Source organism: Schistocerca piceifrons, chromosome 2 (genome assembly GCF_021461385.2).
Source record: "Schistocerca piceifrons isolate TAMUIC-IGC-003096 chromosome 2, iqSchPice1.1, whole genome shotgun sequence".
In the NCBI taxonomy this organism is placed as follows: domain Eukaryota; kingdom Metazoa; phylum Arthropoda; class Insecta; order Orthoptera; family Acrididae; genus Schistocerca; species Schistocerca piceifrons.
This window is the reverse complement of record NC_060139.1, coordinates 610,730,114-610,747,253: the sequence shown is the minus strand read 5'-3', so window position 1 is coordinate 610,747,253 and position 17,140 is coordinate 610,730,114. Positions and strand designations below refer to the sequence as shown.

General features: G+C 36.9%; 1 protein-coding gene across 5 annotated transcripts in view; it reads left to right on the top strand.

The window, feature by feature from the left end:
- The window catches only part of LOC124776373 (deubiquitinase DESI2), a 123,397-nt gene extending 114,892 nt beyond the window's left edge, over positions 1-8,505 (top strand). For 2 of the 5 annotated variants that reach the window (XM_047251334.1, XM_047251333.1), the window contains exons 5-6: positions 1,855-1,996; positions 5,260-8,505. In XM_047251334.1, coding sequence (XP_047107290.1) covers positions 1,855-1,996; positions 5,260-5,424 — 307 coding nt within the window. In that variant the 3' untranslated portion in view covers positions 5,425-8,505. The remainder of the gene's footprint in view (positions 1-1,854; positions 1,997-5,259) is intronic. The other 3 variants (XR_007015614.1, XR_007015615.1, XR_007015613.1) reach the window with 3 other exon arrangements.
- Positions 8,506-17,140: the final 8,635 nt, after the last annotated feature.

Below are 17,140 nucleotides of genomic sequence, written 5' to 3'. Positions count from 1 at the left end.
CTAACAGGTGATGAGTGGTTGCATGGGACATATCTTGCACCTGTTTCATCCACATGGGTAAAATTCATGGTGAACAAAAGTGGGGACAGAAGCAGCATGGGGGTGGACTAGGATATAACACAAGTTGGGTGAGCAGTAGACCACTGCTTTCACTTTGAGGAGATTGGAGGCTGAGACCTTGGGTATGAAATCCCTCACATCTGAGCACAATGAGAAGCAGTTAAAGAATTGATGGAAGAAGTGGTTAAATTCTTCAAGGTTTGGTCATTAGGGTAACAGTTAATGGCTGGTTGACTGGTTTACCATGGCAGTGATTGGCTTGGTTGTCTCCTTGTTACCACTACTTTTGGGGGGGGGGGGGGGGGGGGGGAACTGGGGGTGAGTGAGAGAGAGCTTACATGAAAACTAGCACAATTTTTTTAGGTGCTTTGCATGTGTTTTTCGCCATGTATAAGTCGATTGCAGATGAGTAGTTCCCTTTGCATGTGTTCTTTTACAACCCTTCCTCCGAAACCATGTATGTTCCATTACTCTGTTACTAAATTGGTAGCATTTATTTATGGTACTGTTATTCTAATTTTTAAGTTTACATTTGTTCTGTTTCATGGTGTACGAGAGTGTGCTGAAAAGTAATGCCTCCAAATTTTTCATGTGAAAATTTGAAAAGCTTTCTAAATAAACAAATGTTAACTTTCTACATCTTTGTTCTTCACGTCTACATACTTATTTCCCAACATAGTGATCCTAGTGACAAACAAATTTCTCCCAACAAGAGATCATCACTGTAGAATATTTGACTTCGTTGACTGAGCTACAACCTACCTCTGCTTGCTCCACTTCATCACTATCAAAGTGAAGTCCTCAAATGTGCTCTGTAAGTTCTGGAAACCGATGAAAATTAGATGGGGCCAAGTTGGGACTTCATGGAGGATGATTGATGACAGTGAACTCAAGGTGTCGGATTGTTGTAGACGTTGCAGTGCCTGTGTGTCATCTGTATTAGATCAGATTAGATACTTTCATTCCAATTGATCCATAGTGAGGAGGTCCTCCAGGATGTGGAACATGTCAGAAAAACGACAATACATGGCAAATATTTACAACTGAAACAAATGAGTTAACGTACCTTCCACAGGTCCCAAGTGGAATGATCGTCATTTTTTTTAATGAACACTATATAAAAGAATAATTTTGCAAACACTAATGCACTGAATTTAAAATTTTAAAAAATGTTTTTTTTTATTTATGAGGTAATAAACATGTAATAGAACTACTACAATACTTATTTACAATGAACACATTACTGCACTGAAATGGTGCAGAAGTTATATCACACACACACACACACACACACACACACACACACACACACACACACACACACACACACACCAATTGGTCCTACTGAGAAATTCATCAATGGAGTAGAAGGAGTTGGCCACCAATAAATCCTTTAGGCTTCTCTTAAACTGAATTCCATTGGAGTTGTCATGCTGAAGGAGAAGGGCTCCATGTGTGGATGGACTCTTCAAATTCAAAACTCAGTTACAGCATGCTGTTTTTCGCACACCAGCATAATTACGGTACACTCTGCCGTGTCAATCGGAGCCCTCTAGTGGCTGAGGGCTGCAAATATGTATATAGTGAATAATAAATACGTAGAATGTTAACAGTGTGTTTGAATTATTCAAAAATCTGTATAAGTTTTCACAAAAAAAATTGAAGGCATTACTTTTTAGCACACCATTGTGAATGAAAATTTTGGTTGTATAGGTGAATTACCATTTGTAATAAACATTGTTTGGTTATAGGTTTTTGCTATAAAATATTTATTGTAATATATTTGTTTTCTAGACAATCTGTTCATATAGGTAACACAGATTTCACAGATGATGAAGTTAAGAGAATAATAGTAGAACTTGGGAAAGATTTTCGTGGAGATCGTTACCATTTAATGAACAAGAACTGCAATCACTTCTCCGGCTCCTTCACTCAGGTGAGCATAATATGTGTGTTGACTTAGAAAAAGTACCAATGCATTCTGTCCATTATAATTATGGCAGTAACAGTGATATACTGTAGTCCGTCATACTGTCATTCATTAATATGATAATAAGTTTACTTTTTCAGTGTTGTGTGGTCGTAGATATGCTTTACACTGTCTGTCCAAAAAGTTCAGAGCACTGTAATTATGGTGGTGGCTTGGATTAACAACTGTAAACAACAGATGTATATTCAACCAGTCTGACCTGAGCAGGCAGTGTTAAGCAGAGGACATGCAACCGCATCATAAATCGCAATGGAGCAACATCTCTAAATCATGTGTTCAAGAGTCTCCAGAATGTTTTGAAGAAAAGAAAAGAAAAGTGTACGCAAAGTTTGTCCTGCATTCCTTGATCCCTGAAAAAAACGATGGGGTGTGGGCACTGGCTGTGACTTGGTTGAAATGCAAAATATTGACTATTCTTTTCTGGAAAAAATCATCGTGGGTGATGAGCCTTTGTGTCATCAGCATGAATCTACCACAAAACTACAAAATACGGAATAACATGAAGGTTCAATGTTTTGATGACATAACTGACATTCAAGTCATTGTGACATGCAAGTTGAATAACATCCCAAAGGACTTCACTGACAGTTTTACATGGCATATGAATTCTGTGTATTGTATTCAAGACGGTGTAGAACACTTAAAGCATTAAAACCACTATCTTAATGTTTCTCTGTTTTTTTTTAATTCAGTCTTGAAACTTCTTGGACTGACAGCATACATGAATTAAGTTCCATTCTCTGGAACTGAACTTACCATTGGTGTTAGAAAAATAGGGCATATGTGTCTGTTAAATCAGTTGCTGGAAGAATCGGTGAATTATACATGTAATATTGTGTAGTTGCTTCTTTGATATGTTTTCTGCATGAATATCCTTATCATTTGAAATTAACCAATTAGCTGTTCATTCTCACAAATAAAATACATGTATCACTTGAGTTTTTGACTTTTACTGCATCGTGTGCCATTGTGTAATGTAAGAGAGCTGTAGAAAAACTATAACAGTCACCATTCACCAAAATAATTGTACACAATCACTTACAAATTTCTATGAGTGAGTTTTGTGACTAGTCCAATTACTTCCACAATTTCTTTTAAATCCAGTCTTGACACTTTTTGGACTTGTCACCAAGAACGATTTAATTATGTTTGTTGAGGATGCCTAAGATCCACAAACGTGCCACATCATCATTATGACACAGATGAAAGCAGCATGCATTGGTGTGTGTGTTTAATAAGTGCCAAGATATGAAATAAGGTGAATATAATGAAAGGGCTATCGACATAATCAAGTAATTCATATCAGTCCATGACAACAATTAATATTCCATATTTCAGACTAAATCAGGAATAAAAGGCCATTGACACAACATAAATACTTTGTGTGTCACCAATAACAAAGTTCCATACTTTATACAAACTAATTTGTATGTCTATTGTCACAACAACTGTTCTCCGATTTATACGAGTCCATTAACAGCTACATAAAGCTGAAACCTCAATGTGTGGCTACAGCAGATTGTGAATGAAAGACCATTCACGTATTGTGAGCAGTTCATACTTTCCAGCTAACAGTTGATCATTGGCAACTACATATTATGCTCCCATTGTCTGCCTCCAATTTGCCAAGGATATATATTGGGAACATCTCTGCTACATCGCAAAAAGGAGCAGCATGTTGATGCCCCTGTGTAAAACTTGACCAGATGCTGGTTGAAAACTACTGTATTTTATGTATTGCTTTCCAGAAAGGGGTAATCTGTGCAAGTTAAATATGAAATTTTTGCATTAAAACATAATTTTTTAGCACTATCACTTTACAATATGCCAATATTGTCTTGAAAATAAGAGTGACAAGAGGACTGTCATACAGTATCAACATCTCACTGGGTACAAGCTGCAGATTTGCTCTCACGTACTTATCGCCTACCATGGTAGCACAGGCAGTACCCTACCTCTTGTCAATGTAATAAAACACAGAGTACTCGAACAATTAGATGAGTAATTTCACTCAAGTCAGTTTAAATTGTAGATAACATTGCAAAAACAACTTGTTCAGCCTTACAAAAGTCTCAACTTTTTTTCCATAGCTTTTCCAGGGACTAGGATTCAGTGCAGTAATTTGAATGGCAGCACCTCACCTACCTCCTTCTTTCCAATGGATCACGATCCTATAAATTAATGTCAAATAATGATCCCACTTTGAAGTCACACAACTCAAGAATTAGTGACATTTGGTGCTGGATAGATTATGACTCGTAAGCGAAGGGTCAGTGGTATGGCACTCTACCCGCTACATACACCTAAGGACAAAAACTTCATGACCTGTACTGTATTATTATTTAAACATGTCCTCATGGTTCACTTAACATTTTACCAAAATTGGGACAGAGCTACACACATTTCAAATGGCACTAAAGCAGACGAGTTGTAATCAAAAAATACCCATTCTCCTCCAACTCTTCACTCTCAAGTCATTTAATGTACTCATCAGAAAAGTAAGTCAGATCATACAGGACTTTCTTCTTCATCACCAAAGGCAGAGGAGAGGTACATGTAGTATTCTGCTCAGCTCCATCTCATTATATCAGTGTTTTTCTGTGAGGACTGTGGTCTCATTTGATTTTCTTGCACATGAAAATATATTTTTCATACAAGGTTGAGCCCATTTTGTCCTTAACCCACCAATAAATGGAAAAAGATCTTGATCTACAGTAAATTTAATGTAAAGATCTTTTAATTTTAAAAGAAGTAGGCAGATTGTGTACTTGAGAGATACAGATTGTAGAGAGTGAGAGTGTTATCAATTCAGGATGCAGTTGCTTTAATTATTGTATCTTCATATAATTTCTCAAAAATATTATTAATCAGTAAGATATATTGCAGCTAATGTTCAGTGCATTACCCATGCTTGCTTGATTAGTGCTGTATTTAGAAAATCTGACTGACAGAGCTTTGGTCATATCACAATGCTGTCTTTTGAGTTTAGTCATACCATAAGAATATGTTTTCTAATTCGTGTTTCAGTCTGTCACATGATTCTTATCTCTCTCTCTCTCTCTCTCTCTCTCTCTCTCTCTCTCTCCCCCTCCCCCTCTCCCGGTATGTGGTGCTCTAGTTTTTACCAAAGCAAGTTTTGTATGGAAATTATTTGCAAGCTGAGATCCATGTTCTGAGTGAGCTTGAGATTCAACTTTTTTTGGTTGCAGATCCTCTGTGGTCAAGAGATACCATCTTGGGTGAACCGACTGGCGTACTTCAGCTCGTGTGTTCCTTTTCTCCAGCGCTGCTTGCCTCGTGAATGGTTAACACCCATGGCATTGCAGCATTCTATAAGTTCACATCAGGAAAATTCATCAGATACTTCATTGTAACATTGGTGATAAATAAGTTTCAGATGGGAACTTGTTGTGGAAAGAAAAAAAGTAGGCCTAAAGAGAATGGAATGATTATAAATACCGGTATTACAATTAAGTGTTCAAAGTACAATACTGAGCTCATTATTCTGTCCAATACATAACAAAATACAAAATATTATTAACAGTCAGGTAGAGATGAAACCTTAGCATTTTTAGAGTTGGCAGGAAATGTTCTGATACTGTATGAGGTAAATTTTATTGTACATGGAAAACTGTGCAAGTTAAAGAGTAAGGTGCCCTGAAAAACTAGTATATAAGTTTGCAATGACACATCTTTATTCATAAATTTAAAATCTTTTATGCAAGTTCTTCAACTATTTTATTTGCACAAATTTAGTTTTTTATTATAAGGTAAGAATTGGAACTATTATGACTGAAAAATGTTCAACACAGTGCTGAAGTAGGAGTAATTTAAGGAACTATTTATTTTTTTAAGATGAGTAAAATTGCAGACATTGTACTCATCATTTCTGGGAGGTTTAGAAGAACTATTGTTTACCTAAATGTTGGACAGCTACATACTGAGTAAGTGATACGTAGCATTTCAGTTACATGAGTAAATGGAATAATAGATCAAGGTAAGAAAATGAAGACCTAAGTGTTGAAATGTCATACGAGTGAGAGTTGAGGACTAAAAAAAAAAAATTTTCAGGGGAAAATTTTACTGAAATGTATGGCACCTGTAAATGATGTATGATAATTTACATACAACCCAGAGTGGACAATTTTCGCAACACTTATCTGTGTTCAGGGAAGTAGTAATGATGAAAGTGACAAATAAGTAAAACATAAGACATACCTGTCCCTTTCATAATTTCTTAAAGCAGTTTGAGTGGTGTTGTATAGGACAACAGTATGTACGTTGCAAATATGCCTTTGTTGTGATATAACATACAGGTGTATGTATATGGTCTCCCATTATATGGTTGGCTTTTAGTTGCAACATTATTTTGCATTTGGTTTTATCAAAAGCCTTAAGCAGCATTTAGTTATTACTACCACAGTGCATGCAAGACGCCTGTCTTTGATATTCCATATTCTGCTGCTGCTGCTGCCGCCCAGTTTGATTGAGGCTGCCAGATGAAACAGTGTGTTCGCTCTTGGTCTCACACTGTACTCAGCGTATATTTTGATGTCCCCATTTCAATATTGATCATAATTTGCCTTCTATTTTTGTTTTTCTGCATTTGTATGCTGTGCTCCAGCCTTTAGTTTTAGTGTTGTAGCTTGGCCACTTGGTACAATTTTAGTGACTTTGGTTTCAACATTGCATGCGCACACTCGCATGCATGCGCACACATATACACACTTTCACTATACCACTCTAGTATATTCTTTCATACTTCTCATTTACGCACCGTATGTTTCAGTCTCAAGTAGTTGGAACACTATAGATTTTTAATTGTCAGCGATCACTGTGCTTAAAGGCTCCCAGGAATGAGAGGGTCACAATATACTGTGAATGCAATGATTTGTGAATAAGACCACTTCTAATTTGTTTCCACCAATATCTCTTCAGTCCGACCTTCAGGTAACTGATAGTTCATTTAGTGGCTACAATTGTTATTTTTCTTACTGCTACTAGTAATATTAGTATTTATTGCAGTTGCTATTACAGCTTATTTAAGCAGTTGTATATGCATCCTGACATGATATGTAGGTAGTATTGACAGTAAGGAGAATAGAATTTCTTTGTAGAACTGTACGTATCTGATGCATGCATTTCTCTTAATTCACAAAGACTTTAGAAGTACTTTGACAGTAGCTTGATTTTTATGTATTCGGTACTTGTTCCAGTCGGTTAGTGAGGGTGCTAGGTGTAATATTTTGTGTGTGTGTGTGTGTGTGTGTGTGTGTGTGTGTGTGTGTGTGTGTGTGTAGAGAGAGAGAGAGAGAGAGAGAGAGAGAGAGAGAGAGAGAGAGAGAGAGATGGTTTTGTAAGATGGTGCTTTTAATTGATAGTTGGATATGTTAAACATTACAAAAATTGTGAAAAATCTTCCGTGTGTGACAGAGATGAGATACGTTTCTGTTATATGTTTCAATTTATCTTGCCAAATATATAAATTTAGATGATGGTGATCATCATGATCATAATTGATTTACTGAGAAATTTCTCTTCCTCTCATGTGTTGTGGTGGCATTGAGAACAATATTAATATTTTGTGATTGTTTTTTCTACAAATCTGGAAAGTGCGGAGAGTTGTGTGTAAGTCGTATAAACAAACACATTATAATGGATTGATTACACTAAATTTCCAATAAAAATATATTTTTCTTCAGATAATGGAGTGTTTCATATTTATGCATTAGTATGAATGTGTTCATTTTCATTTAGTATTATTTAAAGATGTATAACGTACCTGTGTAAGGAGAAAGGTAAAAACTGTAGATGAGTATATTTGTTAATCTTTCCACTGAACTTTGACATTTGTTTCTGTAAAATTATTTACTTTTAGGAAATCATGTTTTTAATAAAATACCTGCAATGATCTGATACTTGTTTAACATTATTTCGTTCCTTTTCTAAGGTATTGTACAAGCATACTCTCAGCTTAAACATTGAGAGGATTTTCTGAAGCAATTCTGTTACCCCATATAAGTTTTCTAATCTCTTAAAATCTGTTTTTCTTTTTTTATAGAAGTTAATCTTTATAATTTGATTGTATAGGTAATTTATTCATTTGAGTAGAGAACACTTGACATAGAAGAGTTGTCAATTATGATATAATTGTAAAGCATCTTTCTTTTAATGAAGAGTTGAAGGCTGGAATATGTGTTTCGTGGTACCAAGTGCCATTATTTCTTCCACAAGATATTGGAATTGGACTGCAAAATGATTATTGTCATTTCATAAGATGATGCCTGTGATTCGTTGTTAATGGAATTGTTGGAGTATTAGTGGAATTTTAAATGTATTATTAAGTTACAGATGACTTTTGATACATCTGTTAGCATGTGTCATTACAAAAAGAAAAATCTGTTTCTTGTATGTGAATTAATCTGTTGTTGTTGAAATAAATTGTTTACAATGTATCCACGTTGTGGTCTCTCTCTCCCCCTCTCCCTCTCCTATACCCACAAGAAGCCAATGTCTTACTCTCATGAAAATTGTTAAAAGAAAATATTTTATTACCAAACTTGTCATTTGAAATAATACTCTACAGCATTGCCATATGTACATTATTATTTGTCATAGGATTTAAACTTTAGTAAGAAATAAGTCTTATTTTAACATTCCATAACAATGTCCAATACACTCAAATATTCATTCATTGTTTGAAAGTCTTGTCAATCCCATTGTTCCATTTATCCATCAAAGTGCCCTCCACTGATTGGATTCAGTCTTCATCAAACAAATTATCATTCTTTGTCATTTGTGGAGCAAAACCAACAAATTGATCAGTGCATTGGCTGTAATGTTCAAACCTGCCACAGATAGTCAATACAAATGTTGACAAATTTCCTGTAGGATTTATGTTAAAAAAATTGTTGCTTTATCATCATGGACAAGTAGTTGTAAAACTTGTACATGGCTTGAAGCTAACCTAACCCATGTACTACTTAAGAGCATCCACCTTCATTCACTGAAAATGTAGCTATGTAAATTATTATTATTATTATTATTATTATTATTATTATTATTATTGACTGTGATCTTTGTATCTGCACTTTCTTCATTCTTTTATTAAAACCTGTCTCGTGGAGAAATCTCTCAATCACTTAACATTCATAAGTCATGCACCAATACCATTCTTGTGAAAATAAAATTCTTTTTTCAATATATTTCAGCAGCAGATCTAAAATGGAGATTAGTTGTTATAATTTGACTTATTCATTCAGTACAAAGTCTACGGGACAGATAATGTAAAGACACTCTAGGCCAGAATTAACACTATGATAACATTAACGAAACAATTATGTATTAAGTTTGTATTTTCTGTGGTGGGCACTAGAGTTTTATTTTGTGCCCTTGTGTGCCAGCCTTTTTCAGAGGTAGTTTGGGAGACACACACACTCACACTCTGCAAAATTTAGGCCTGTGTGCATTCTGTCTCTTCACAATATCCTCAGCTGTTTTGATTCTAGACCCACATATTTCAATATCCTTCCTAAGTGAAGTTAATAGTTGCAATTCTTTTCTTCATATGCTTGGTATTTTCAAATTGACTGGTGCAGCATCATCAAACACCCACCTCTCTGTTTTGTGACTGTTAAAATGTGGGTTTACAGAGTTATGTTCATTGCTGTTGTTAACAGTGTTTTGATAACACACTGGCCTACTTTTACCTGTTTCTTAACTTCAAGAATTTAATCTTGTGACAGATCACAGAGTTTGATGTCAGTGGAGATGAAAGGGATAACCTAATGAATAAGGGAAATCAAAGGAGTATAGCAAGCGGTATGAATAGACATTTCTTCAGTGCTCTGATTGTTTAAGGAAAACTGTACTGTAAAACTTCTCTAATTAAACAAGAACTATAGCGAACAGGAGTTCAAACTTAAGAGTATAGTGCTCATATGGACATATCTCAGTATGCACCTCAGTGGGTTGTGCCATTTTCTTTTGGCTCATCTAGTGGTATGTTACAGTAATGAGGTACTAGGACTGTGGACAAATGACTGCAAATGTAATTTTTTTTAAGATTATGGTTAAGGCTTTGACTATCCCAGTAACGCCAGCAAACATATAAAAACCGACGAGAGAATTTGTATGTAGGTCACTCAGATTGAGAATGACTCTCACACCATCTTCAGTTCGAAGGCTGATTTGCTGCAGCTTTCCACTCTAGTCTATCCTGTGGAAGTTTCTTTATCTCTGTGTAACTACAGCAAATTACATTCATTTGAAAATGCTTACTGTAGTCAAGCCACTGCTGATTTGTGCCCCCCCCCCCCTTTTTCCCTCTATTATCAATTTAATAATTCCTTGAAGATGCCACAAGATGTGCCCTATCAACAAATTTTTTCTTGTCCAGTTATGCCACAAATTTCCTTCCTCCCCAGTTTTATTCAGTATGTTTTCATTTGGTAACTTACCTACACATTATAACAAGCCCACAGGTGTGTGTCTGGAATATTGTAGGTGGCGATACAGCTGTTACAATTGTGCGACATGGTGCACCTTTTGATATTATATGTTTCATAACATTGGTAATGAGTATTATGTCAATATGAGTTTATTTTAATGTTTGGGGATCCATATTTACTTTGTCATATTTCTTTATCTTCGTTTAATCCAAAGACGTAAGTCTGTATTTTTGAGTTTCTTCTGAGAACATTGATTATTATATGTGGCTAATTGCATTTCCATTTATCACTCATCAGCTGAGAATTTTGATCTTTATGACATATAAAACTGTCAAGAGACCCATTATAATTTATTGTTTCTACACTAAAACTTCACAAAAAGTATTTACTATTTGATGTGAACTATTCACATCATCTGTGAACAAATATCCGCATGAATTATATTCTGTCAGTGTGTATACGATCCGGGAAGAACCCTGGAATTTTTTAATCCGGGAAAACCCGGGATATTTTTAGAATTCCCTGGAATTTTTCATTGTTTGAGTTTTCAGTTAAATTTTTGTAATTTTGACTGGTAAGAACCGATACTCTAACAAAGGATATTATTGTATCCCACTACTACAGAATAATACTTCAACAATAAAACATAAACGAGAGAAAAAACGAAAATAAATTGTAAAGGAAATGTGCCATATACAACAGCGACACACAGTGATCATGCAAGCGTCTGCCAATTGAAAATATGTCAAAGGCTTTAGGAAGACTATGCAATGCTTCATAACAAGAAACTGCCTCCAATGAGCGTGAAGCCACAACTGTGTACATTAGATTCGTTATAGCAGTTACGAGCAGGCTCATGCGCATGCGCAGTTGAGTCGCGTTTGAGCAGTAGATTCTCCCGCTTCTGGCTACAAGAATGTGGCTGTTGGCTGTGCAAGAAGTCACAGCAAGCGGTCAGATTCTCGAGGGGGAAAAAAACTTGGTTCACAAAGCGCCTAGCATCCAGCGCACTTTTGTCTATCGATTATTCATTCCCTGTTGGTTTCTGAACATTTTTGAACACATTTTAAGTTGATTTCTGAATGAATTATAAGTTGATTTTTGGAAGCGTGCATATTGTACGTGAAGTCTCTGTCAGGAGAATCCTTGTCACATCCAGAAATAAACTTTCCGCACACGAAAGGGGAGGGGCTATACGAGCTGAGCTGAATAAAGCCAAACAGATGAATGCCAATCGCTGTCTGATTATGTGGTTGATTGGGTTTGCGAATGATCAGCGTTGTTATAACTACTAGCGATATCCATAGATTCAGACTACCAGAATGGAAATAAACTAATGACAGGAATAAGCCGGCCGGAGTGGCCGTGTGGTTCTGGGCGCTACAGTCTGGAGCCGAGCGACCGCTATGGTCGCAGGTTCGAATCCTGCCTCGGGCATGGATGTGTGTGATGTCTTTAGGTTAGTTAGGTTTAATTAGTTCTAAGTTCTAGGCGACTGATGACCTCAGAAGTTAAGTCGCATAGTGCTCAGAGCCATTTTTTTGACAGGAATAATAGGTGAGAAAGATTATGTACTATTTTCTCGGTGTACCCAAGAAAATGAAATTTTTACAGAAAATTTTTGGCCAAATCGCTTCACTAGTAAGGACCAGTTGTACAGTCCCGGCTAGCAGCCGCAAGTTCTATTTTGGAAAACGTGTTGTACGAACACGTAATAACGCCTAACCGGAAAACAATCCCGGAATAATTAAACCTGTGATTCTGACAGGGTTAGTGAAATTAATCGGCGAACAAATTTTGACAATGGCAGGAATAGCTGCAGAATTGATGATGACAAGATTGTTTGTTAGAACAAGGAAGGAGAAGAAACGGGGACATCACACAAATTATGGAAGAATAAGACGATTCCAAATGTATATAAAAATTTCTTAATACTACTTTTCGATCTCATGATTGAGAAGCTGGTGCATATGAATGAAATGTGGAACTATTTCCTAACATAAAGCTTTTTGCTTGTAGTAGGCCTAATAGGCATTTGATATTGGCACTTCGTGAATTATATTCTGTCGTGTTATAAAAATGGCCATTTGTGCCAAAACGGTCTCGTTTATTTGGTATGTCTTACAAAATTGCTCCAATATTAGAAACGCCTCTTTTGTTTTATCTAGCAAACAGTGACAAAATTGACGTAATCTGATCGAGAAACCACACCAGTCTTGGGTATTATTTGTGTTCATTGCTTTCTCAGGATTAGATAACGACATTTCGTTTTTTCATGTAGTGAATCGTTTGACGCGCTTTGATGTAATAGATTCTTCCGCAGAAAGGAAAGCTTGCCATGTAAAGCTGTAGCAAGATTAGAGAGAAAAAAATGCTAGGAGCTAAGGATTGAAGAAATGTGTACTTTCTTGATTGTCTCTTTTTCTTTATTGGTTTTATGTATCCTATATTTAATTTTATGTCACACAAAACAGCAAGTTATTTGCTAATAGACAATGAAGAGTGCGAATTTTGTGACGAGTTCTTGTTCTCCCGATTACAAATAATCCCATCCGCTATTAATTGCGAGAATTTCTTTTAATTTATTTTTTTCTTTTTTTAAAAAAAAAAAAAAAAAAAAATGAGCGGCATGCTGTCAAACCGGCGACTGGGAGCAGGAGAGGCACCACAGGACATTTCCATTTCCGCTGTCCTGAATATAGTTTGATGGCATCCATTGCAAAATATACACGTTTCAATTCCACAGAGCGAAATACAGTGACGTGCGATAGAAGAATGCTTTATGAAGAGGCGTGGCGCTGCACTTTGGCACTCTTACGAACATGTCTTACATTTCCTCGAACACATACGTTTTATGTTTCAGACTTTTCAGAAAGATGTGCGCTACAAGATGAACATATTTTTGAAAATTCGATTTTATTTTTTATTATTATTTCTTTTTTTTTTTTAAGTATTGACCCGGTTCGCAAATATCGTAGATCCGAGGCTGATGCGCAGAGCAGTATGAGTTACAGTGAATAGTCTCCACGTGACACATGTTTACATTCAGCGATTTTGCTGTTTCCCCTTCGTTTACTCTCACGTCAAATGGAAACAAAACAGATATCCGTGGCCGGGAGCTATCAAGTGAATTAAAATACATTCACATAATTACGGAAGGCTAAAATATGTCATTAGTTTCAGATTTTATTTTATCATCGCCTTTCTGAATGTCAAGCATTAATCGCCTTGCAGAACAATGAAGTTATTTTTGTCGTTTTGTTAAAGAAATTTGACTTTTATTAACTTTTTCCGCATAGGCAGTCAATGTATTTGAAACGAAATGTTTAATTCCACAGTTCTGGCTAGTTTCAACTGCTCGCTGCATTTCAAAGTACACGTTTTCATCTTCTAGCACATATAGCATTAGGCAATAATAAAGAATCAAACATGATATAATACAGTACTGGTGCTCCAAGAAAATTTACATCCCGAAAACCACACTGAAAAGCTTAATATCAGGTCGAGGTCTACGTGATTGGGAATCTGGACATATGAATGTGCACTTTAAGTAGGAACTTTAAATGTGCACATTTTAATATGGTTCACGAAATTCCGATGCTCTTCGAGTATCCTCTGATGTCTTGTTTCTTTTATGACATAACGTATGATCTTTTAATGTTTTACACGTAAGCCCGGTCCACACGCAACGATCTGTCTGCGCAGACATTGGCGCAGATGTCTGTACATGCAAAAGATCGCTGCAAATTTGGTGTGTTCACACGACACAAACCCCAATCTACTACTCGCCCGCCATCTGTCGGTGTAGAAAAGAAAAATCCGTGGCAAGCGACTACGCTCCCCGTAAACGTCAAAAATTTAATTAAGTTATTTTGAAATATAGAAATGGAGGAAGTTCTGTTGTGGTCTGTGTTCGCAACTTGTGTTGCAAAAAACATTCAGACCAACCGCAGGAAACAGAGAAGGCGGTCAAAATGGTGTAGACAGTGGTTGCTAAAGCGAAAGCAGTTTTCTCACGTACATTTACTGCGAGAGTTGCAGGGCGAACCTGTTTTGTTTTACATTACCTCGTGTTCCATTTCCTGGCACATTGACACTCCAATTTCATCTTCAATTGTACTCCTGCTTGGTCTCGGCGTTTCTTGATCACTAAGAAAGCCAAGCAGATCAAAATACCATAAAGTTGGCTGGTATACCTGATCTACTCTTACCAGATCTTCTAGATTTCTGAACTTTGGATAACTCTTTTCGGTAAACAGTTCGCTGACAGACTTAATTTACTTAGCTTGCCTTCATGAACTCATCCTTCTGGACAGCGTAAATAGCTTCACATGTGTTGGGTATTATTTTACTCAACGCTTGTTTCGATATTGCAGTTGAAAATTCCAAATCCTTGTAGCTCCTTCCTGTTGCTAGGAATCTTAATGTTACCGCCAGCCGTTCATGAGGAGAAATTGCCCTTCTCATACAAGTATTTTTTCTCATATGAGGGGTTACAAGCTTTAAGAGATAATTATAAGTTTCGACATCCATCCACAAATAATTTCGCCAGTTCGCAACGAATTTTTTTTATTTTTAATTACCGTTTCTCTGTTAGCCGAGGCGTCAACTGCCCGCAATTTTTCAATTACAGCATTGTATGCTGCTGCCTTTTTGTCTCGGTCACTATATTCTTTACTTTTAATCTTCCACAAACATGGGTGGTTTCTATATATTTCAATGAATTCACTTACAAACTCTCGAGAACTGACGAGTATCAGCCATTTTAATGCCCTATGCGCACAAATACAAACACTAGACTGAGCAAACAGCTGTTTCGTGCCAGATTTGGGGCGATCTCCTGTCCACACGCTCCAACTTGTCTGCGCAGATGTGGTTTGAACCCACAGATTTGAGAGGTTTCGCTCAAACCTCCAACTCCAGCTTCCAGGTTTGCACACACCTCAGGTTGGTGCAAATCTTCTGTCTACACGCAACGATCTGTCTGCGCAGATGTGATGTGCGCAGACATTTGCGCAGACTGGTCGTTGCGTGTGGACGGGCGTGTACTTACATACGGGCTTCCTACGTCATAGTAGCTGCGCAAGCGCGGTGACATGTGTTATCTGCGCTCTCTGGCAACTGCTGAAATGAACCTATTTCTTACAGGTCGCGGGAAAATATTGCGAATGGTGGTTTGAAAAACGTTACTTTCAAAGTAAATATCCTGTCACGTAAGTTGAACTATGTGCGAGAATGTACGCTGAAACGAACCTATTTCTTACAGGTCGCGGGAAAATATTGCGAATGGTGGTTTGAAAAACGTTACTTTCAAAATAAATATCCTTTCACGTAAGTTGAACTATGTGCGAGAATGTACCATGAATTTGTTAAATCACAGAGCGTTTGACTCACATTTAATAATCAGATCTTTGATGACAAGCCATTTAGAAGAATTTCGAACCCTAAAGATCGGACATTTGTCATTATTAAAAATTTTACTGGCACATTTGTGTGATTCTTAAGGTGTAACACGCGCAAAAATGATCAACATTATATGTGAAATCTTAGCTTCTCTTGCAGCTTATTAACCTTAGAGACCAATATTATATGTGAAAGCTTTGCTTTTCTTGCATCAAAACTATATATATTAATGTAAACTATTAACTTTCCCTGTTTGTGTGTTCGTGCTACGTAACAGTGATGTTGCTGTTGGCTGATTACATCACGTGTCCTATAGCCCGGTCCACACGCAACGATCTGTCTGCGCAGACATCGGCGCAGATGTCTGTACATGCAAAAGATCGCTGCAAATGTGGTGTGTCCACACGACACAAACTCCAATCTACTACTCGCCCGCCATCTGTCGGTGTAGAAAAGAAATATCAGTGGCAAGCGACTACGCTCCCCGTAAACGTCAAAAATTTAATTAAGTTATTTTGAAATATAGAAATGGAGGAAGTTCTGTTGTGGTCTGTGTTCGCAACTTGTGTTGCAAAAAACATTCAGACCAACCGCAGGAAACAGAGAAAGCGGTCAAAATGGTGTAGACAATGGCTACTAAAGCGAAAGCAGTTTTCTCACGTAAATTTACTGCGAGATTTGCAGGGCGAACCTTAAGAAAGCCAAGCATATCAAAATACCATAACGTTGGCTGGTATACTTGATCTACTCCTACACTAGATCTTCTAGATTTCTGAGCTTTGGATAACTCTTTTCAGTAAACAGTTCGCAACGAATTTTTTTTTTTTTTAATTACTGTTTCTCTGTTTGCCGAGGCGTCAACTGCCCGCAATTTTTCAATTAGAGCATTGTATTGTGCTGTCTTTTTGTCGCGGTCACTATATTCTTTACTTTTAATCTTCCACAAACATGGGTGGTTTCTATATATTTCAATGAATTCAGTCACAAACTCTCGAGAACACTGACGAGTATCAGCCATTTTAATGCCCTGTGCGCACAAATACAAACACTAGACTGAGCAAACAGCTGTTTCGCGCCAGATTTGCGGCGATCTCCTGTCCACACGCTCCAACTTGTCCGCGCAGATGTGGTTTGAACCCACAGATTTGAGAGGTTTCGCTCAAACCTCCAACTCCAACTTCCAGCTTTGCACACACCTCAGGTTGGTGCAAATCTTCTGTCCACACGCAACGATCTG